General features: G+C 44.1%; 1 protein-coding gene across 1 annotated transcript in view; it reads left to right on the plus strand.

Moving 5' to 3' along the window:
• The first annotated feature begins 10,237 nt into the window (after window positions 1–10,237).
• GDPD4 (glycerophosphodiester phosphodiesterase domain containing 4) overlaps window positions 10,238–23,934 on the plus strand; it is a 48,232-nt gene continuing 34,535 nt past the window's right edge. The window contains exons 1-3 of the mRNA XM_065397730.1: window positions 10,238–10,420; window positions 18,620–18,723; window positions 23,709–23,802. Coding sequence (XP_065253802.1) covers window positions 10,238–10,420; window positions 18,620–18,723; window positions 23,709–23,802 — 381 coding nt within the window. The remainder of the gene's footprint in view (window positions 10,421–18,619; window positions 18,724–23,708; window positions 23,803–23,934) is intronic.

A 23,934-nucleotide genomic window follows, 5' to 3' on the forward strand; every position in this document is an offset into this window, starting at 1 on the left:
GGCAGGGTGTGGGGTGGGGAGGGTAATGTTCTCCTTTCGTAACATGGTCCAGAGCAACATTTTACTTTGGCCAGTATTTTCCTATGTGGGTGTGTAATCGTGTGTGAGACTCACCCGGCAGAGCCTCCTGCTGGCATCCTGGAAATTAGCTCTTTTTCCAGCCTTGGAGCGACCTCTGCAGGCCGAAGTCTTGCCACTCACTGTTCTGGCCCCCGTGTCCCTCCCGGACCCGGTGCCCCTTTCCTCAGGGTGCTGCCCTCCAGGCAGTACCCCCACTCTCTGGGTATCCCCACCCAGGGGAACCCCCACCCACTATCCCCACCTTGCCTCAGTATATGGCTACTGCCAGCCCCATCTAGCCCCCTGCTCACTGGGGTGGACTGCAGTCTAATTGCCACTCATCAGAGGCAAGTAGGGGTTTGGACCTGCTGCCTCTGCCTAGCCTTGGGCTGTCCCCTGCAACCCCAGTGCCTGTTTGGCCTTATACTAGGCCGCAGCCTGCAGGGGTTTCCAGGCCGGAGATCCCCAGCTCCTGTGGCCTTCCCCCAGCCCTGCTTCACTCCAGGTACCTTCTCTAGCTCCCCAGCAGCCAGGCCCGTCTCCCTCTACAGCTAGAGGAGACTGTGTGTCTGCTCCTGGCCTTTATAGGGCCAGCTGGATCTGTTTGGGGCGTGGCCACAGCTGACGGTGCCTCCCCAATCAGCCCAGCCTAAGGCTCCCAGCCCCAGCCCTCTCCAAGGGCTGGCTTTTAACTCTTTCAGGCCGGCAGCAGGTGAACACCCCGCTACAGGGTGCCTAACATTAGAAGTCTGAATTCCTATTTATGGAAGGCCCCAAAGTACTGGATGCCTGCAGCTAGTGCTGACTGGTATAAGTTACAGATGCTCAATGTGACGGGTTTGGTCACAGAGACCCCCTCGGGACTGTCACCTGATGTGCTGAGACTACCTCTGAGCCCGTTTTCCCTGCCAGCTTGGGACTTCAGAACCCTGTCTTGTTGATCCAGATACACTAACCTGCGGCAATACAGACCCACGGTCTGAACCATGCCCCCAAAGCTGCAGACTTAACTGAAAACAGCTTAGCAGGTGTCCTGTCTCCAGCACCCAGACAACCAGCTCCCAATGGGATCCAAACCCCAAATAAATCCGTTTTACTCTGTATAAAGCTTATACAGGGTAAACTCATAAATTGTCCACCCTCTATAACACTGATAGAGAGAGATGCACAGCTGTTTGCTCCCCCAGGTATTAATCACTTACTCTGGGTTAATTAATAAACAAAAGTGATTTTATTAAGTATAAAAAGTAGGATTTAAGTGGTTCCAAGTAATAACAGACAGAACAAAGTAAGTTACCAAGGAAAATAAAACAAAGCACGCAAGTCTAACCCTAATACATTAAGAAACTGAATACAGGCAAATCTCACCCTCAGAGATGTTCCAATAAGCTTCTTTCACAGACTGGACTCCTTCCTAGTCTGGGCCCAATCCTTTCCCCTGGTACAATCCTTGTTAATTCCAGCTCAGGTGGTAATTAGGGGATTTCTTCATGACTGGCCGCCCCCTTTGTTCTGTTCCACCCCCTTTTATATCTTTGGCACAAGGCGGGAATCCTTTCTCTCTCTCTTTCTCTCTCTCTCTCTCTGGGTTCCCACCACTCCTTCTAAATGGAAAAGCACCAGATTAAAGATGGATTCCAGTTCAGGTGACATGATCACATGTCACTGTAAGACGTCAGTCTTCATTCTTCCAGAGCTGGTCTGCACATACCCAGGAAGTTTTGCAAGTAAACAAAGACATTCACAACCAATTGTCCTAGTTAATGGGAGCCATCAAGATTCCAAGCCAACATTAATGGCCCACACTTTGCAAAATTACAATAGGACTTCAGAGTAATACTTCATATATCTAGTTTTAGATACAAGAATGATACATACATACAAATAGGATGAACACACTCAGTAGATTATAAGCTTTGTAATGATACCTTACAAGAGACCTTTTGCATAAAGCATATTCCAGGTACATCATATTCACACTTATAAACATATTTTTCTAAAGCATTCTGGAGTGCAACATCACACTCAGCACTTCTGAAAATCAGGCCACCCCAGTGGGGATTTCCATAAGCTCTCAGTGGTGTCTGAACTTTGCTCCCACTGAAGTCAGCAGTGAGAATATTTTCATTTAGGTGCCTACTTTAATCAGCCCAGTTTGTGTTTTTATTTATTTGCCTCACTTTTCAAAGGATGTTAACTCTTTTTGGTCCTGATTCAGGAAAACACTTAAGCATATGCTTCACTTTAGACACACGCATAGTCCCACTGACTTCAATTGGGACTATACAGGTGATTAACTTTAAGCATGTGCTTAACGCAGAGGTAGTCAATTATTTTTTGTCAAGGTCCAAATGTCTTGGGCAAGGTCCAGACTCCAGACAAAATAATAATAAAAAATAACAATAATGATAATAATAAGTAAATAAAAAGATTTCTGGGTCCGTTCAAAAGCATCAGGCGATCCAGATTTGGCCCCTGGTCCACCTATTGACTACCCCTGGCTTAAGGACTTTGCTGAATCAAGGGCCTAGAGCAGTGTTTCTCAACCTTTTTATACCAGGGACCAGCTTGCTGCCTTCCTAAACTGTGTCAGGGAGATCTCAGGGACCAGCACTGGTCCACAGACCAGTTGTTGAGAAACACTGGCCTAGCATATAAACAGATTGCTGGTGAGGAATTGTGAAGGATTCCCTTGCCCCAATGTAATAATATTCTGTAGCCTTACACTGCTAACAGATGAAGTTGAGACTTTCCCCATCCAATTTCTCTGAGGTAATTGGTATACAGCCATGGTCAGAGGTAGGCTTTAGGGCTAGAAAGAAAAATGACTTCAGTTGTGATAAATGGGCCTACAAGTTTATCCTAATTGGGAGCTCAATGGTAAAAATACATGAAAGTTCATGAGCTGTCACAATAACCTGTAATAACAAATGTCAATGGGAAAAGGAACGAAAGGGAGATAAACTGAATTAGTCTAAACAAATAGGCTACTGATACAAGTCAAGGACTGTGTTAAGATCATGCCTGGTAAACCACTTTCTTTGTGGCTCCTAAAAGAATGAGACTTTGAGGGGGAAATATGGAAGAACAGATTGCACCTACTGGAGCAAGCTTCACCATCATGGCTGCCACCCCCACCCTCTCCTGGGATCCCAACCCTTCTTCCTCCTAATCCTGAGGCCTGTCCTGACCAGACCAGAGAGAGAGAGAGAGAGACTCAGGTGACATCGGCATCCCTACCAGCTCGAGCAGAATGCCAACCACCAACTGGGATGAAATGGGATCAGAGTTAACAGAAGCAATAACAGCAGCTCCAGCTCATCTCAACCAACTTCTCTTTGCCTCAAAAGGACAGTTATTGCCATGTTGACACCCTCTGAGACTGTCAAACAAGGAGGTTTTTCCTCCTATAAACTCTCTCCAGCTAAAGGAAGAGGGAAGAAGGGATGGTGTTAAAATGGAAGCCTTATTCCATACTTCACGTTCCAAATGTTTTAACTATTTTTTCCTTGTTTTCTTTATCTTTAATAAAAGGTTAAAAGGATGTTGAAGGGTGTGTTTGCCGTGATACTAAGCAGGCTGCCGTCTCCGCATATCCAACCCCAAACCTTGCTTAACACTGTTTAAAGGTTATGTTAACACTGTTAGCCCATTGAGTGCATCTAAATTAATACAACACCTCTTCCATCATGGCATCTCTACTGCTCCTGCCTAGAAGAAAATGGTTTCTTCCTATTTTGTTTAAAGCTTGTCAAAAGTTCGTTCTCCTCCTCTTGGCTGCTGTCATTCAGTTTTATTTTAAATCACTCTAATCTCCATTCTCCTGGCTCCAGAAGCTCAATTTTTAGTCATGTTATGGTCCACACAATTGCAGAATAAAGGAGCATCTAGAGTAGATTGGCTGATCTGGGATCTGCACTCTAAAGGGCTACTCCCCAATACTTTTCAAAAGGCCTTCCCCTACCCCCTCCAGACTTTACAATGCTACTCCAATCCCTGGAAAGCGGCAAACAGGGTACCCACCGCTTTATTCCTACTGCCCTCTATTGATTGACGCAATATTATTTTGACTACACAGATGTCCAGTACATGACATGGGCTGGATTTTTCTAAAGAGCTCAGTTCCGATTTAGCCATCTAAATGAAATATTAATTTAGGTATCATTTGAAAATCTGGCCACTTAATTTACATGCCAGTGGTTGTTGCTTGCCACTGAGCATGTTTGAAGATCTGGGCCTCAATGGATATCCTATATCAAGGACGTTCATCTCAAACCTATTCAAAATGCTAAGGAAATTCTTAGGCAAAATATAACCTGCATGGAGTTAAGATTTGTGTTCTATTAAAAACCTCTGAGGGAACATTTGTCATTTTCTCAAAAAAACAGAAATGTTAGAAATCCTGGAAATTCCACATTAAGGCGACATTTAAAGGAAAAGACTCAAGAACACCTAAATAACCTTAACTCTGCCCTTTAACTCTTTCTACAGAAAACTGAAAAACAGGAGACGAGTTTGTAGAGTTGCCATTGGATAATCCATGACTGCTGGTCCTGGTCCAGACTTAGACAGATCCTATGTCGTGAGTAGCCTCAGTTATGAATCACTTTTATGTTAGGTAATTAGAAGTTAGGACAATGGAGTCCTTTCTCTGCTGTTGTTAGTAGGTCTGATGATGGCCCCATTGTAATCACACCAAATACAGACAGTCTCTGTCTGATAAAACTAATTCTAGGATTGTAACAGGTGACTAAACAAACAGGGGTGGGGGACAGGTAACAATAAATACAAATACGTTTGCATAACTTATAGTCTTGTAGGTCATAATAGTTGTGGGTGGTCACCAATCTAACCAATGTCTAATTTGACCAGTCTGAGAGATGCAACAAATCCCATTCACAAAGGCCGCACAACTTCATCTCATCAGTAACACCAAAAATCTGGAGGGATTTATGTGGGTTTCTTGATTCTTAATGGTCAATCTGGTGAAAGTTGGCATATGTCCATTGACTTCAGTCGAGCTATGCCAATTTATGCCAGCTGATCTATTAGCTGCCGGGTTTATTGCCCCTTTAGAATTTACCGGCCCTTTAAGATAAGCTGATCTAATGCTTGATGTCATTCCGGGAACCAAGGCTGGAAAGTTCTGTGTCCGTTGGGCGACAACCACTGGGAAGCGAGAAGCAGGAAAGCAGGTCTCTGAGTAGAGAAAGAGAAGGGACAGGGCAAACAGAGACAAGGGCTGGGGGACAGTTCAGTGTGAAAAGATTATAGAGACCCGGGAGAGAGTTAATAACAAGCTGGTTTCAATACCGGGCAAAGAGAAGCACATTCAGCCTGGAAAAATGAAGCTAAGGGATCCGGGGACAAATGGTCTGAAATACAGACATTGCATGGGAAGGAGAAACCCAGACAGCAGTAAGGTTGAAACCTAGGGGCAATAGGAGCTGGCAGCAATGTGACGTGAGGTGGATGTGAAATGGCGAATGAAATGTTGGCTTTTATACACAAGTTACAAAATGCAGAGCTAAGTGAAAGTGCCTCTTGTATGTCCCGTTCACTTCTGCTCACCCCACGCCACTAGGGGGAGTTCAATTTTAATTTTGCTAAAAAATTATTAGCGGGTTGGGGATAGGGTTGTGGAAATGATTTATAAAGAAAAACTAAGACTCCAGTTCATCAGGGCATTTTTGAAGTTAAGCGTCTGCTTAGTGCTTTGCTGAACTGGGGCCCAGACTAATTCTTCCCTTACTCCCAAGGGCGTTGGAAGAGTAAATTCATTCATGTTTGTGAGATGCTCAGATACTGTGGTGATGGAACCAGATAAGCACCTCGATACATGGTAAAGGCCTGATTCTGCATTCCTGGTACATGTCAAACTTCCAAAGTCACTAGCGTTGGGTGCACATGGAGTGCAGGTTCTGCCCTATGGGATACCCGTACTTGTAGATTTGGGAGCTCTAAGACTACTCTGGGAATGCATGAAGTAAAAATGGCCCAAATCCTGAGGTTCCTATTAGGCAAATTCCCATTTTTGTCTAAATGCCTGATCCTGCTTGCATCGACCCCAATGGCAAAGCTTCTGTTGCCCTCAGTAGTGTAGGATCAAACCCCAAGTAAGGACTGAATAAAAACTGAGGAATAACCTGGTCCCAAATATCCAAGAACAGGAGCTGACTCATTAATGGAAAGATGCAAAATACGTAAGCTATGCAAATAGAATAAAAGCATTAGATCTGCTGTAACTCTCCTGGACAGAGGTAATGCTCAGACTGATTTGTAATCCATACAGCACGTTTCTGACATTATATAAATAATGACGTTGAGTTCTGCAATTTTATTGTGATTCTTGTGATATTTGGTGTCTGTCTTAAAGCTGCAAGCCTTGGAAGCAAGTGATTGACTTAGAATCTCAGTTTTATCAAAGAAAAAGTGAAGTTTCTAGCTCTTATGTTTTCAGAGAAAAGCTTTGAAAATATGACCTGAGTGTAATCTAACATCTTAAAAACTGAGATGAAAAAAAAAAAATCCAGCACTTATTTTTTTAAGCTATTTCATGGTATTATGAGGTTTGACCCATGATTTTTGAACACTTGGTGTTGGCAATGCTGTAGTGATATTGTGTTAATCTTTTTCATATCTAGATTTGCATGAAACACACACAGCCATAATTCAATCTCATTTGCATCACCACAGAGGAGAGAATTTAACACAGAACATATTAGATAGAGTTTGGTAACTAATTTGACCAATTTCACCTCCTCTTCTGTTGGCAAATTGTCGATGAATGGCTCAGGAGATTTTTTGAATGTATCCATTGTTTCAAATGATTTATCAAATAACTTCAAATAAAAAAAATAAACTCTTGCTCTGTAGGTCATTCACAAGCAATTCATTGTGTGGAAATATGCATAAGGATGGAAAGTGTGAACTGCACATTTCTATTTTTAACTATTATTGTATTTTATAAATTAGGTAAAGAAGGCAGAGCCCTGTGCGACTTACTAAACCTTGCAGGAGACATTCCTGATTTCAGATCCAAACAGGTAACATGTATCAAGTGACACACTATCACTTCCCAAGCTCTCCAATATAACAAAATCGCTTTTGCCAACTAACTCAGTGCTCATAAGAGGCTTTTTTTAATGGTGCTTCTGTTTTCTCCCATGGGAGGTGGTTTTTTTTTTTTCTACTTCTTGCACCATAATCTCACTACTTTTTTCTCAGGTGAATTACTTTTTCACTAGCTCACACTGTTGTGCCACTTGCACTGTCTGTTCCAAAGTGAGCTCACATATTAGTTATAATTTTTTTGAAAGTTTTGTGTTTAAAACCTAATTACTAAATCATCTCCTATGTAGTCCTCTTTACTGCAACTAAAGGTCCAGTCTACACTTAAAAGTGGTACCAATATAACTGGTTGTGGGGGAGGGGGGTCGGTGATTTTGTGTTTTACTGATATAATGATAGTGGTACAACTTCTGGCCTGGTTATAGTTATACCTGTATAAAGGTGTCTTATACAGGTACAGTGTTTCCCCTTTTTGACCCGAGTGGCTAGTCAAAATTTGGGGCCCTCTGTGTGAACCAGTAGGGCGTAGACATTGGTAATAGGTATGTCTTTGATGCAGTTTTTTTTTTTTTTACAAAGAATGGTACAAAGTTCTGTGTCTCTGAACACAGAGAGTCAAATAGCAGGAAATACCTTTTGCTCACAAAACCAAGAGCACTCTTTAAAGCCTGAACCCTGTAGGCTATAGCTATTTGCTAGGTAAGGCATAGGCATAAGTTAAGGCAGTAAAGCAATGAGCCTATAAGCCTACATCCTATAAGACATTTCCTTGAGCAGTTAGCATAAGGCTTTGAGGCCTATGAACCCTAGCATGAGTGAGTTACCCAGCAGTGACCCTGAGTTATTGAGGAACTGGGAATATTAAATTCAGGGGATTTTTGTATATGACTAGGTAACCACAGGAATATGAATGGATACCAGCTTTTGGATATTGTAGGATAAGAACATCCGCAGATGCATAACAACAAACTTGCCTTGGCAACAAATTGATGTATATGACAATATGCTGAGATCATTAATAAACTAACCTATGGATAAGGTCACGCTAATAGTAGGACGGTGAGGAAACACAAATAAGGAAGCGGGGGAAAAACCTTGCTGAATATGCATTAGGTGTAGTGGTGTAAGTATAACATATTATAAAAGTTATTTGAGGAAGATAATGATTAACATTTCAGGTTGTTCTGCAAGGGATGGTGTGAGTATTTGGATGTTCAGATGTACGTTCTGTATTATCTTTATCTACCTTGCTGGGTTAGAGTGCTGGTGACTGTTTTAATAAAACGGTTACAAAAACAGAAGGGCTCCTAAGAGTGGGTGTTGCAACTGTGCACACTGTGGTTCCCAACTGAACAGTAATTTTAATAATACTGGGCTGGATCTTTGGACAGGTACCTATCAAACCTCAGAGTGTTAACTGGGAATTCTTAAGTAATCAATATAATTAATACACAATCCATAGATCAGGCAACAGCCCCTGACCCAAAAACCCTCTCCCCCTGTTTCTTCCAGAGTCAGTTCAGCTACCATGGTTTCAGTTCCTCCTTCAGGTGCTCTCTTCCTGTTTCTTATTTCATATCAATTTCTGTGTAATCTGTTTTCCCATTCCCTCCCCACACCCAATTACAATACTCATCCAAAATCTCCTGGACCAGTTCCCAAATACCTTTTGTCTAAGACGGGGCTTATCCTTACAGTTACATTAATTGAAGGGTGAGTTCACACCTAGAAATCTCAATGAGGTGTTAACTCAACGCATAACAAGGTTTCACTCAGTTCACATCAATAATTTATTCACCTTCCCATACTGGAATTGCTATACTGTACAGGTATAATCACTTTTATACTGAGCCCACAGCTAAGGGGTTGTACCGTTTCAACTATATATACCTACAGTGATAGGGATACAACTTTTATGTCTAGACAAGCCCAAGTCTCAAAGCTCTGCCGGTTCATAAAGACCACCATGCTTCTTGCTTGTCTCTGCATCCTTTGGTAAAAGCCCATCTATTTACACATGATCTTCTTTTGGGGGATGAAATACTCTCCAAGAATAATGTCATAGTTATTCTAATTTCTTTCCTCAGAAAGCACAAATTATTTTTAAATATTTTCAGCTTCATTGTCCATTGCATAAATTGTACTTTGCCACAATCGGAGCTGTCCCCCAGGCTTATCAAACTGAAATGTCTTTGTGGAGGGTTGAAATCTGTTTTGTGTGTGCGTGTGTGTGTGTGGGAGAAGTTGATTTTTCTTTCTTACTGTGTATATTAAACCAGTTCAAAACAATCAGAGCTGGTTGAGAAAAGGTAAATTTTCTGTGTAATATTTTTGGTTTTTCTTAACTGAATTTTTTGAAGTATTAGTATTTTTAAAATTTTTGTTTAATTTCAGTGGGGGGGAAATCCAGTTTCTCTCACTTTTTGAAATTTTACTTTTCCTCCCATCTTTTTTGCAGCGGTGGAAATAGTAAAAAATAAATAAATAAAATAAAAGCAAGTACCGGTAATTTTTTTCTCCCCCCCTTTTTGCCCCTCTCCCCCCAGTTGAATTTTTTCATCAAAAATTAATTTTTTGGTTTTGGTTGAAAAGGTGTGTTTTCCATCAAAAGGCTTTTGATGGAAAAGCTTCAACTAGCTCTGAAAACAAGTGCCAATGTACGAAGAATCACAGAAGGAGACTCTGTCTTCTGTCCCTGAACAAGGGACTCCATCAGGATAATGGAAACAATATTATCCACTCTGTTTCTTTTTCTCTGCTTTACTATAGAGCTTTTGTATAGAATCTTCCTCAGTTCCCTTCCTGCCAGTCTTAAAGAAACAGTACACATATCTTCACATCCCTCTTGTCCTGCCAGTCTTGGCAGGCCAACGGAGGAGGCTGGCAGCTCATCCTTTGGAGGTTTCTTTTTCCATTCAGTTTTTTACATGCAGGAGAACAGATGACCTAATGGGATTACACAGTAAGTCTAACTCAGGGCAAAATCTGCTAGTCAGACAGGCTACATGAAATGTGTTGTCCAGGGAGGCAAGAGCAGATATGGGACAAACGTCCCCTGACAATTTTCAGTTTCATTTCAGAGGGAAAATGAGATAAACCCCCTCAGATGGACAGCAGTTCCGTCAGTCTCAAGAAGCTCAAGTTTGGGAAGTTGAAGGTGGTGCGTCGGCACTTGCTGCAGCGGTATGAACATCAGCCCTTCGTCTCCTGCCTGGCGGGGCTCTACAGCGGCCGGTGGAAGCGATATCAGCGGAGAAGGACTGAGCCAGGACAATGCTGCTGCAAGATGGTATGTTAGCATGTTGTTACTGTGAACTGTTAGTTACGGGACAAGTCCATCATCACACTTGTATTCGAAAGGTGCTATGGGCCAAACTCTGCCCTGATTTATGCCTCATGCAAACTTACTAGTATCTCTGGAGGATGTGAACAGAAGCTACTGAAGTTAGACATTTTAAAATCAGCAGGTCCAGTTAACTTTCATCCAAGAGTTTTAAAAGAGCTGGCTGAGGAGCTCTCTGGACCATTAATGTTGATTTTTCAATAAGTCTTGGAGCACTGAGGAAGTTCCAGAAGACTGGAAGAAACCTAATGTTGTGCCAATATTTTAAAAGGGTAAACAGGATGACCCGGGTAATTATAGGCCTGTCAGTCTGACATCGATTCCAGGCGAGATAATGGAGTGGCTGATATAGGACTCCATTAATAAAGAATTAAAGGAGGGTAATGTAATTCATGCAAATAAACATGGATTTATGGACAATAGATCCTGTCAAACTAACTTGATATTTTTTTATGAGTTTACAAAGATTGGTAGAAAAAAGTAATACTTAGATTTTTGTAAGGTATTTGACTTGGCACCACACAATATTTTGGTTAAAAGCTAGACCACTATAAAATTAACACGGCACACATTACATGGATTAAAAGCTGGCTCATTGATAGTTCAATGTAAATAGGGAATTGTCATCAAGTGAGTGTGTTTCCAGTGGGGTCTCGCAGGGATCAGTTCTATGCTAGTTAACATTTTTTTCAATGACCTGGAAGAAAACATAAAATCATCACAACCATAAAAACATAAAATCACCACAAGTTTCCAGATGACACAAAAATTGGGGAGTGGTAACTAATGAAGAGGATAGGTCACTGGTTCAGAGCAGTCTGGATCGCTGGGTACAAGCAAATAAAATGTGTTTTAATACAGCGAAATGTAACCGTATACATCTAGGAACAAAGAATGTAGGCTATCCTTACAGAATGGGGGACTCTATCCTCTGAAAAAGTTTTGGGGGTCGTGGTAACATGAGTTCCCAGTGTGATGCTGTGGCCCAAACAGCAATCCTGGGATGCACAAACAGGGTAATCTTGACTAGGAGCAGAAAGAGGTTATTTTATCTCTTTATTTGGCACTGGTGCAACTGCTGCTGGAATACGGTGTCCAGTTCTGGTGACCACAATTCAAGAAGGATGTTGATAAACTGGAGAAGATTCAGAGAACTATTAAAGGATTAGAAAACATGCCTTACAGTGGTAGACTCAAGGAGCTCAATCTATTTAGATTAACAAAGAGAAGGTTTTGGGGTGACTTGATTGCAATCTATAAATATCTACATAGGGAACAGATAATTAATAATGGACTCTTCAATCTAGCAGAGAGAGGTATAACAAGATTCAATGGCTTGAAGTTGAAACTAGACAAATTCAGACTGGAAATTTTTGACAGGGAGAGCTAATAACATTGGAACAATTTACCAAGGATCCTGGTGGATTCTCCATCACTGCTAATTTTTAAATCAAGATTGGATGTTTTTCTAAAAGCTCTGCTCTAGGAATTATTATAGGGAAGCTCTATGGCCTGTGTTATATTGGAGGTCAAACAAGATGATCCTGATGGTCCCTTATGGACTTGGAATCTATGATTCTTCTTTGAGTGATGGTCCCTATGTGTATTCCACATCTGGGTACGCATGTGCTGCATGTGCCTGAGGTTGGAATTTCTTCAAAGCAGTGTCCATTGACCCATGCATGCGCAGCAACTCTCCTTGGCTTCCGACTGAGGGTATAAGAGGCACTGTGAGTTGACACCTCTCCTGTTCCTTCTTACCACTGCATGGCCTGAGTTGGAATTGTGTCCTCTTCACTATTGCGTCCTCTTCTCTGTTGCAGAACCTGTAAAACATAGTTTTAAATAGTTTATATCGTAACTTAGTATAGAACTAAGAACTAACTAGTTAGTATAGAATAGAATACTCCCGCAGTCTGGGGAAATCCTCACTGGTCCCAGGACTATGCCCAGGGTCCCAGGATACAGAAGAACATAAGAATGGCCATACTGGGTCAGACCAAAGGTCCATCTAGTCCAGTATCCTGTCTTCCAACAGTGACCAATGCCAGGTGCTTCAGAGGGAATGAACAGAACAGAGTAATCATCAAGTGATCCATCCCCTGTCACCCATTCCCAGCTTCTGGCAAACAGAAGCTCGGGACACCATCCCTGCCCATCGTGGCTAATAGCCATTGATGGACCTATCCTCCAGGAACTTTTCTAGTTCTTTTTTGAACCCTGTTATAGTCTTGGCCTTCACAACATCCTCTGGCAAAGAGTTCCACAGGTTGACTATGTGTTGTGTGAAGAAATACTTCCTTTTGTTTGTTTTAAACCTGCTGCCTATTAATTTCATTTGGTGACCCCCTAGTTCTTGTGTTATGAGAAGGAGTAAATAACACTTCCTTACTTACTTTCTCCACACCAGTCATGATTTTATAGACCTCTATCATATCCCGCCCTTAGTCGTCTCTTTTCCAAAATGAAAAGTCCCAGTCTTATTAATCTCTCCTCATATGGAAGCTGCTCCATACCCCTAATAATTTTTGTTGCCTTTTCTGTATCTTTTCCAATTCCAATATATCTTTTTTTGAGATGGGGCGACCAGATGTGCACGCAGTATTCAAGATGTGGGCGTACCATGGATTTATATGGAGGCAATATGATATTTTCTGTCTTATTATCTATCCCTTTCTCAATGATTCCTTACATTCTGTTCGCTTTTTTGACTGCTGCTTCACACTGAGTGAATATTTCCAGAGAACTATCCACAATGACTCCAAAATCTCTTTCTTGAGTGGTAACAGCTAATTGAGATCCCATCATTTTATATGTATAGTTGGGATTATGTTTTCCAATGTGCATTACTTTGCTTTTATCAACATTGAATTTCACCTGCTATCCCAGAGGAGGAAACATTACCATTGTCTCAGGAGAGGTCCCATCTTTATCCATCGGGCAGGAGCTCCTCGGTACCAATGATGCCACCATTACCAACAGAACTATGCTCAGAATTGGAGGAGTCAGAGGATTTAGCGGCACCATTGCACGAGTCCTGGTAGACAGCTGAGTCGCTATTATTCCTCGGGTTCTGACCCCCACCTGGTATAGATTCCTGTGGGGGCCACAGCGACCGATCCTTTCTTCTGGCCATATTGGGGCTCTTGAGACTCCTATGGCAGGCGCTCAGACCCTTCTCGGGAGTTGTACCGCTTCCCCCCCGCCCCCATCAGCCAGTTCCGTCAGTGTACCAGATGGAACTGATGTTCCTCTGGTACCGCCGATTCCGACAGGGGCCTCTTCAGCATCTCTGGATGATACTATCACTCCTTTGTGGCCCTCTCTGTTGAATGACCACCGGCAATATCAGAAGTTGTTGCAAAGGGTTGCTAATGATCTACACATCCCGCTAGAGGAGTTCCAAGACCCTCAACGTTGGCTCCTAGACATTTTACAGCCACAGGGGCTGATCAGGGTGGTCCTTCCAGTTAACGAGGCCATATTAGAACCAGCCAGATCGGTTTGGCACACATCAGCTTCTTATGCACCTACACCAAAATGAGCTGAAAGACGCTATTTTGTGCTGGGCCAGGGGACTGACTTCTTGTTTTCCCATCCTGCCCCTAATTCATTGGTGGTACAGGCAGCTATGGAGAGAGCTTGGCTGCACTACCAAAAATCTACCCTGGCAGATAACTGGTCAAAGAGACAGAACCTCCTTAGTAGGAAGGTTTTCTCCTCCATAGGCCTCAAATTTTGTATAGCTAATTACCAAGCTTTATTAGCAAAATATAATTTTAACACCTACATCAGTCTTATGGAATTTAAAGACAAACTCCCCATGGAAGACCAAGTCCAGTTCCAGTCCTCTCTGGGCGAGGGGAGGTTGGTAGCAAAGTACCAGATTGAGGTAGATGCCGCAGACACAGCATCCAGATCTTTGGCCACAAGACTGGTCATGAGAAAGGATTTGTGGCTGTAATTGCCAGGCTTCCCTACAGAGGTCTAAAATACTATCCAAGATCTCCCCTTCGATGAATCCAACCTTTTTAATGAAAAGACAGTCGAGTCACTACACTCTGTGAAGGACTCGAGATCCACCCTGTGATCCCTGGGGATTTACACTCCAGCCCCCAGAAGGAAACACCAGAGAGAGCCGCGCTTTTAACCACAACTACCTCCTGCACCTACCCCATACTACCAGCATCCACCTGAACCTCCTTGTAAGCAACAAAGGCCATTTTTGACATGCACATCAAGACACACGCAGATGCCACCTACTTCTCCTCCCATCATCTTTGGAGGCCGTCTTACTTTCTTCACCCAGAGTCAGAGCAAGATCACCATGGACAGTTGGGTTCTGGAGATTATCCATAGAATTTCTTTCTTTCCCTCCTCACAAACCACCTTCCTACCTCCGTCAGGGACTCCCTCACCAATTGATTCTTCAACGGGAGGTGGAATCCCTGTTACACCAGGGGATAATAGAGATTATTATCAGGGGAGAGGGTTCTACTCCCCATATTTCCTAATCCCCCAAAAAGACAGAGAATGGAGACCCATCCTGGACCTTCAGCAACTCAACATCTTTATCCGAAAACTGAAATTCAGGATGATTACACTGGCAACTATAATCTCCTCCCTTCAGGAGGGAGTGTGGTTCATGGCTTTTCAGATGTAAGAAAGCATATTTCCATCTGGACATTCACCCATCACACAGGAAGTTCCTGCATTTCAGGGTTGGCCAAGAGCACTATCAGTTCCTCATTGTTTCTGTTGGACTTGCAAAGGCACACAGGATGTTCATGAAAGTTTTCACCATGGTAGCGGTCCAGATGAGACATTGGGGATATAGGGTATTTCCATACCTGGACGACTGGCTCTTGGTAGGCCAATCTCGCCAAGAAGTTATGTGAGCAACAGAGTTTCTTCAGTGCCTCCTTACCGCCTAAGTGTTTGTATAAACAAAGACAAGTCCGTTTTGTCACCCACAAGGACAATGTATTTTACAGGTGCACAGCTGGACTCTATCTCTGTGAGAGCTTTCCTTCCTGCAGACAGATCTTATGTGGTCACTGATGAGCAACCTGATCTCTTGCATCACCCACAAACCTTGAACGACAGTGCATCGGTGTCTCTCCCTGTTAGGCCACATGGCCGCATGCACCTACATGATGCCTTTCACTAGACTCCACTTGTAGTGCCTACAAGGTTGGCTCCATTTGGCCTACCAACCAAACAGGGATCACATCGACTTGAAAGTCACCTTCTCTCTGGAGTTCTCACCTCCCTCATTTGGTGGTCCAACCCGAACAAAGGCATAGTGGGGACTCCCTTCAGCCCTCCCATACTGAGGGCAACCATCTTGATGTACACCTCCCTTACAGGATGGGGTGATCACTTAGACTGTCACACTGCTCAGGGTACCTGGACCTCAGGGTACCTGAGAGCGGTTGGCCTGTCGTGCAAGGCCTTTCTTCCCCTCGTACGCTCATCCATGTACAAATAACATCCAACAATATCATCAGAGTGGCCTATATCAGGGATCGGCAACCTTTGGCATGCGGCCTGCCAGGGTAAGCCCCCTGGTGGGCCGGGCCGGTTTGTTTACCTGCCGCATCCGCAAGTTCGGCCGATCGCGGCTCCCACTGACCGTGGTTTGCTGCTCCAGGCCAATGGGGGCTGCGGGAAGTGGCGCGGGCCAAGCGATGTTCTGGCTGCCGCTTCCCGCAGCCCCCATTGGCCTGGAGTGGCGAACCGCGGCCAGTGGGAGCCGTGATTGGCCGAATCTGTGGACGCGGCAGGTAAACAAACCGGCCCGGACCGCCAGGGGGCTTACCCTGGCGGGCCACGTGCCAAAGGTTGCCGATCCCTGGCCTATATAAACAAACAGGGAGGAGTGAGATCTCATCCCCTCTGGGTGGAAGCAATCAGACTTTGGAACAGGTGTATCAGAAATCATATCACCATACATATCTCCTGGGTGCTCAGAATTCCCTAGCACACAGATTAAGCAGAAGCTTCCCTGCAGACCACAAATGGGAGCTCCACCACACAAAACTAACCACCATATTTGCTCTATGGGGGACTGTGCTATGGGACCTCTTTGCATCCCAGATGAACAGAAAGCTTCCCCTATATTGCTCCAGGGGAGCCATAGGCCAAGACTCCCAGGGCGATGCTTTCCCTGACAGATGACCTCAGATATGCCTTTCCTCCCATCTGCCTACCACCAGAAGTTATATGGAAGATTCAACGTGACAGAGCCACCATCCTCCTCTTCACACCCTTGGCCCAGACAATTCTGGTTCCCAGAGCCCTGACGATGTCCACGTGCCCGCCTGTCAGGATCCATGCATTTCAGGATCTCTTAACTCAGGATGGGGGGAAAGTCAAGTACCCCAACCAGCACTCACTCCGCCTCGCAGCTTGGTGTTTGGATGGGTGTCAGAGGTAGAACGCTCATGCTTCACCCCTGTTCAGGAAATCCTGACCCCAAGCAGGAAGGATCCTACTAGATTCTGCTAAATGGTGGTGATTTTTGGCCTGGACATATTGCCACCAGTATTCACTTGATAGTGTGGGTGTTCCAGTTATCCGAGACTATCTCCTCTTCTCAAAGACCTCAGGTTCAGCTGTCAGTTCACGGTGAGTACACCTAGCAGCGATTAGCGCCATCCTCCCCCCAAGTTCTATCTTTACACACCTGACCTCGATTCGATTTATGAAGGTCTTGATCAGGACCTTCCCACTGGTCATTGGGGGAATGACTCAATGAGACCTTAACCTTATCCTCTCAACACGTGCAGGCCCGATCTTTGAATCTCTGGCCACATGTGCCATGACCCAACAGTACCCCATGGCAACAAACACCAGAGCCTTTGGCCTTGGATTGTATTTTCTGTAAAAACCTCACTGTTCTGCTTCTGAGATTAATCAGCCCAGGAGACAGTCATTAGTTTGTAAACAGGCAGCACCTTCATGATATCCTCAGAATAAAACTCAGCCCTTTACATCCCCCAAGTGCCCTGGGTGCATTAACTAACTAATTCTCACAGCCTGACCAGGGTAAGCAAGAATTAGCCCCAGTTTCCAATTAGGAAAGGCGCCACACACAAGAAGGGTCAGTGAGCTGGGAGCCAGGATGGCAGATACTCCTTATACAGTATTTCACAAGGAGAAGCTTTCTGTTAGGTTACACCCCAAATTCCTCCCCAAGATTGTGTCTGAGTTCCACATCAATTAATCAATACACTTACCTGTATTCTTCCCAGTGCCCCACACTTCTTCCGAGGAGAAGAGACTTCACTCCCTTCATGTCAGGCATGCCCTGGCATTCTACCTGCCGAGAACCAGACCCATTAGAAAATCTCCGAGGCTCTTTGTTGCTATGGCAGAAAGGGCGTGGGGAGAAGCCATATCCTCACAGAGGATTTCTAGGTGGGATTCAGGATACATCTTAGAATGCTATAAACTAGCCAAGCTTCCCCCTCCTGGGCGTATCACAGCTCACTCCATTCGGGCACAAGCGGCCTCCACGTTCTGCTGCAGGACATCTGCAGAGTAGTGACTTGGAGTTCTGTCCTTACTTTCACATCACACTACGCTCTGACTCTGGAGAAGGGACCATGTTTTGGTTCTGTGTTTGTACAGCGCCTGGCACAATGGAGTCCTGGTCCATGGCTGTGGCTCCTCAGTGCTACCGCAATACAAATAAATAACAAATGCGACAACTGTAAAGAGTTACTTCATTTTTTTCTCATGCTGAGCGCCACTAGAACAGGCGATATAACTAAGAGTAATGGGATTGAATTAAGAAAAGGAAAATTTAAGCTAAAAAATCAGGGTAAACTATAAATGGTGTGAGCAGGTAGATTGTGGGATCGTCTCCTACGGGAAGAGGTGGAGGCCTCCGTCACATGCGTGATCTAAAGCTCTGATAGAGAAAGCGCTGAAGAATAAATTGGAGGGAACGTTTCTCTGCCAGTACAGAATTGGACTAGGTGATCTAACAAGGTCCTTTCCATCTCTGACTTCTGTGATTCTGACACCAAGCCTCGTGCATCTGGGATAAATTGAGGGTCAAAAATATGCCTGCAGTGTACGCTGTCCGTCGTTGTGTAAACCAGGCTTTAACCACCTGGCCTTTCTCTCCATTTCCAGTGGGAATGTGTGTTCTTCCCGTTTCTCGTTGGAGCATTCTGCCTCTCTTTGGTCTTTCTGTACATGTGGGGGGAAGCAAAGAATGACTACAATAACTTCGACTGGTAAGTACCACAGCCTCCCTCCTCCCCCACCCATTTGAAATTAGGTTGTCAATAGCCAGTTGTCTGCCTGGAGAGGAAGGAAGGGTAATGAGGTCAGGCAGCATGTTCTAATATACTGAGCACGGGACTAAGCCAGAGTTCTTCTCTCAGCTCTGACAACACCCAGCTGTGCGAAGCTGGGTACATCGCGTTGGGCATGGTCCTGTGAGAAGCCCCCATTGCCTGTAAGGGGAACTGAGAATACTCAGCATCTCACAGGATTCAGAGTGGTAGCTGTGTTAGTCTGTATCAGCAAAAACAACGAGGAGTCCTCATCTCACAGGAGATGCTCAGCATGTTAGATCCTTAATCAATTTGTGTGGCGCCTTTCCTAATTGGAAACTGGGGCTAATTCTTGCTTACCCTGGTCAGGCTGTGATGGTTAGTTAGTTAATGCACCCAGGGCACTTGGGGGATGTAAAGGGCTGACATTTATTCCGAGGATATCATGAGGGTGCTGCCTGTTTACAAGCTAATGACTGTCTCCTGGGCTGAATAAGCTCAGAAGCAGAACATGAGGTTTTTACAGAAAATACAGTCCAAGGCCAAAGGCTCTGGTGTTTGTTGCCACGGGGTACTGTTATCCCCGGGTTATAACAGGAAGTATCCTCAAGTTGTTGTTAGATGGAAATGCTTATTTAAATATCAAGGCCAACATTGTCATATCCAGATACCTAAAGTCAGGCTCTTAAATCCATCTAAATTTAAGAGGCTTGAATTTCACCAGAGCGGAGCTGAGATGCTTTGGGAGGCTCGAGGTGTAAATATGTATTTAGGAGTCTGACTTTAGGCCCCCACGGGTGAAAATGTTGGCCCTAAACTATCTGTGAAACGAAAGACAACACCTACAAAAGTCAAAATGGGCTGTCAGCAAACAAAGAAAACACTTTGGTCTGTCTTCCCTTCTTACGCTCATCCATTCTCTCTCCTCTTCTCTTCACCTCCCCATTTTCCTCCCTCCCGCCACCTTCCCTTTCTCCCCACAGCTCATTAAGGCTCTCGCCCCCTGAGTATCTATTATACCTTTTACTTACATGGCTTCAAAACTGAGTGGGGTGGGAAGGACTGGCATTCCCCCCGAGTAGATTATCATTATTTGTATTACAGTAGCACCTAGAGCCCATAACCCAGGTCAAGCCCCTGTTGGGTTCGGTGCTGTACACACGCATAATGAGAGACAGTCCCTGGCCCAAAGAGTTCACAATCTAAATAAACAAGACAGACAAAGGGTGGAAGAAAGGAAGGACTGCTATTTCCATTATGAAGATGGGTGAACTGAGGCAAAGTGACTTGCCCAAGGTCACATGGAAAGTGTGTGGCAAAGCCTGGAACTGAATCTAGATCTGAGACTCAGTCTAGTGCCTTAATCACAAGAGCATCCTTCCTTTCCAATATAAAGATGTTTGTAATTCAAGCATAACAATTGTTCTGGGGACATGTGCCCTGCCTGTCTCTAGGGAAAGGCACCATGGGAAGAGGGGTGGGCTGAGGGGAGAAGGATAGCTCAGTGGTTTGAGCATTGGTCTGCTAAACCCAGGGTTATGAGTTCAATCTTTGAGGGGGCCACTTAGGGATCTGGGGCAAAATCAGTACTTGGTCTTGCTAGTGAAGGCAGGGGGCTGGACTTAATGATCTTTCAGGGTCCCTTCCTGTTCTGTGAGACAGGTATATCTCCATATATATAAATGAAATGAACAAAAAGACTGTTTTTTCCCCTGCTCCTTCTCTTGGATTTTTTCTGCTTCATCTAAAAAGGTCAAGCTGGGAAGGCAACTTTGTGTTTGTCAAACAGCTTCAATTTTGAATACAGCAGAGCAGAAGGATTATCATAGCCAATTGGAGTTGAGCGATTTGCCTGTTCACAGCAGGGATATTGAGAAATAATCAGCTGATGACTATGCAAATCCTTGCATTCTGAAATATGCATGAAGTGATCATGCAAATTAGACACCTAGAACCAATCAGAGTTGTGCCACAAGTACTCCTGTTATTTTTGCGGATACAGACTAACACGGCTGCTACTCTGAAGATTGGGGGGGAAACTGTAACATTGTTATTTATTTGGGTCAGTAACTGTCTGTGCAGCACCCCTCTCCTAATCTTAATCTGGGCATTTACAGTATATTTGGCTCAACATTTTGGTCTCTGGGTGCTTTACGAGTTCTGAAAGTAAATAAAAAAACCCTGTGCCTTTCTCCACCCAGCCCCAAATTGGTGCATTTTTGGTTGTTTAAAGGGGTGGGAATGGAGTGGTTCATTGTGGAAAGGCACCATCTAGCCCAGCCAGAAGTACCATGTTTATGGACCAGTTGCAAAGAAAGCTGAATTCTGATATTGTGTTGTTGGGCCTTGTCTTAAAAAGCTAGTGGTAGAAACCAAGACTTCATATAAAGGTGAAAACGAGGAATTCCAAGGGACACATAAGGTGAGTAGTTTGTAAGGGATTGGCTAGTTAAGTAATGTCAAGATGAAGTGGGGTGCGGATGTGGCAGGGAAACAAGATATTATTCCAAATGATGTCATTAAGTTCCAATATTGTGTAGCCTGTCAGGATTAGAAACACTTTGTTGGATCAATCCAATACTCTCAGGACCAGCAAGCTTGTCTGAACGATGCTCTTGGACCAGTGCTCAGAAATACATTGTGCCAGCAATGCCCCTCTGCTATGTACATTGGCCAAACTGGACAGTCACTACGCAAGAGGATAAATGAACACAAGTCAGATATCAGGAATGGCAATTTACAAAAACCTGTAGGAGAACACTTCAACCTCCCTGGCCACACAATAGCAGATGTTAAGGTAGCCATCTTAGGGTACGTCTATACTTACCCACTGGTTCGGCGGCAAGCAATCGATCTTCTGGGATCGATTTATCGCGTCTTGTCTAGACGCGATAAATCGATCCCGGAAGTGCTCGCCGTCGACGCCGGTAATCCTGCTCCGCAAAAGGAGTAGGCGGAGTCAACGGGGGAGCCTGCCTGCCGCGTGTGGACCCGCGGTAAGTACCTTTAAGTTCGACCTAAGATACTTCGACTTCAGCTACGTTATTCACGTAGCTGAAGTTGCGTATCTTAGTTCGAACTGGGGACTTAGTGTGGACCAGCCCTTAGAGCAAAAAAACTTCAGGACCAGACTCCAAAGAGAAACTGCTGAGCTCCAGTTCATTTGCAAATTTGACACCATCAGATCAGGATTAAACAAAGACTGTGAATGGCTATCCAACTACATAATAATAAGCGATGGTCACATAAATACCACCCTATACCGGAAACCTACTGACCGCTACACTTACCTACATCCCTCCAGCTTCCATCCAGGACACCCCACATGATCCATTGTCTACAGCCAAGCTCTAAGATATAACCGCATTTGCTCCAATCCCTCAGATAGAGACAAGCACCTACAAGATCTCTATCAAGCATTCTTAAAACTACAATACCCACCTACTGAAGTGAAAAAACAGATTGACAGAGCCAGACGAGTACCCAGAGGTCACCTCCTGCAAGACAGGCCCAACAAAGAAAATAACAGAACACCACTAGCTGTCACCTTCAGCCCCCAACTAAAACATCTCCAGCGCATCATCAGAGATCTACAACCTATCCTGAAAGATTATCCTTTACTCTCACAGATCTTGGGAGACAGACCTGTCCTCGCTTACAGACAACCCCCCAACCTAAAGCAAATGCTCACCAGCAACCACACATCACTGAACAAAAACACTGACCCAGGAACCTATCCTTGTAACAAAGCCCGATGCCAACTCTGTCCACATATCTATTCAAGTGACACCATCGTAGGGCCTAATCACATCAGCCATACCATCAGGGGCTCGTTCACCTGCACATCTACCAATGTGATATATGCCATCATGTGCCAGCAATGCCCCTCTGCCATGTACATTGGCCAAACCGGACAGTCTCTACGCAAAAGAATTAATAGACACAAATCTGACATCAGGAATCATAATACTCAAAAACCAGTGGGAGAACACTTTAACCTGTCTGGCCATTCAATGACAGACCTGCGGGTGGCTATCTTACAACAGAAAAACTTCAAAAACAGACTCCAATGAGAGACTGCTGAGCTGGAATTGATATGCAAACTAGACACAATCAACTCAGGATTGAATAAGGACTGGGAATGGCTGAGCCATTACAAACATTGAATCTATCTCCCCTTGTAAGTATTCTCACACTTCTTATCAAACTGTCTGTACTGAGCTATCTTGATTATCACTTCAAAAGTTTTTTTTCCCCCCCTCTTACTTAATTGGCCTCTCAGAGTTGGTAAGACAACTCCCACCTGTTCATGCTCTCTGTATGTGTGTGTATATATATCTCCTCAATATATGTTTCACTCTATATGCATCCGAAGAAGTGGGTTGTAGCCCATGAAAGCTTATGCTCTAATAAATTTGTTAGTCTCTAAGGTGCCACAAGTACTCCTGTTCTTTTTACGGATACAGACTAACACGGCTGCTACTCTGAAACCTATCCAACTACAGAAGCAGTTTCTCCTCCCTTGGTGTTCACACCTCAACTAGCAGAGCACCTCACCCTCCCTGATTGAACTAACCTCATTATCTCCATACTGATTTATACCTGCCTCTGGAAATTTCCATTACTTGCGTCTGATGAAGTGGGCATTCACCCACGAAAGCTTATGCTCCAATACTTCTGTTAGTCTTAAAGGTGCCACAGGACCCTCTGTTGCTTTTTACAGAAATACATTGTATCCCTACCTGGCCATTTGTGTTATGGTCACTCCAGTTTTATGAAGGTGGATTCCATTATATGAACATGTTTCCTCCTAGTAGGAAATGCATAGCTGTATTCCTTCAGGAGGGGAGTGTGGGGGGATGGAAGGGAATTTATTACTTACATTTATTTAAATGTAACTCTTAATAATTGCAGACAGTTTACAAGATTTTATTGCATTTTAGGTACAACTATGGAAACGTAGGCCACTGGTTTCTCTGGTCTGTTCTTCTTCTGATTCTAGCTGCAGTCTTGTTTACCTACATCACACTGTTACTGGTAAGTAACATTATCTTTAAACAGTGCTGTTGCCTGATAGTGGGGTGACCGGATGTCCCGATTTTATAGGGACAGTCTCGATATTTGGGGCTTTTTCTTGCATAGGCTCCTATTACCCCTCCACCCCCATCC

This window comes from Emys orbicularis, chromosome 1 (genome assembly GCF_028017835.1).
Source record: "Emys orbicularis isolate rEmyOrb1 chromosome 1, rEmyOrb1.hap1, whole genome shotgun sequence".
In the NCBI taxonomy this organism is placed as follows: domain Eukaryota; kingdom Metazoa; phylum Chordata; order Testudines; family Emydidae; genus Emys; species Emys orbicularis.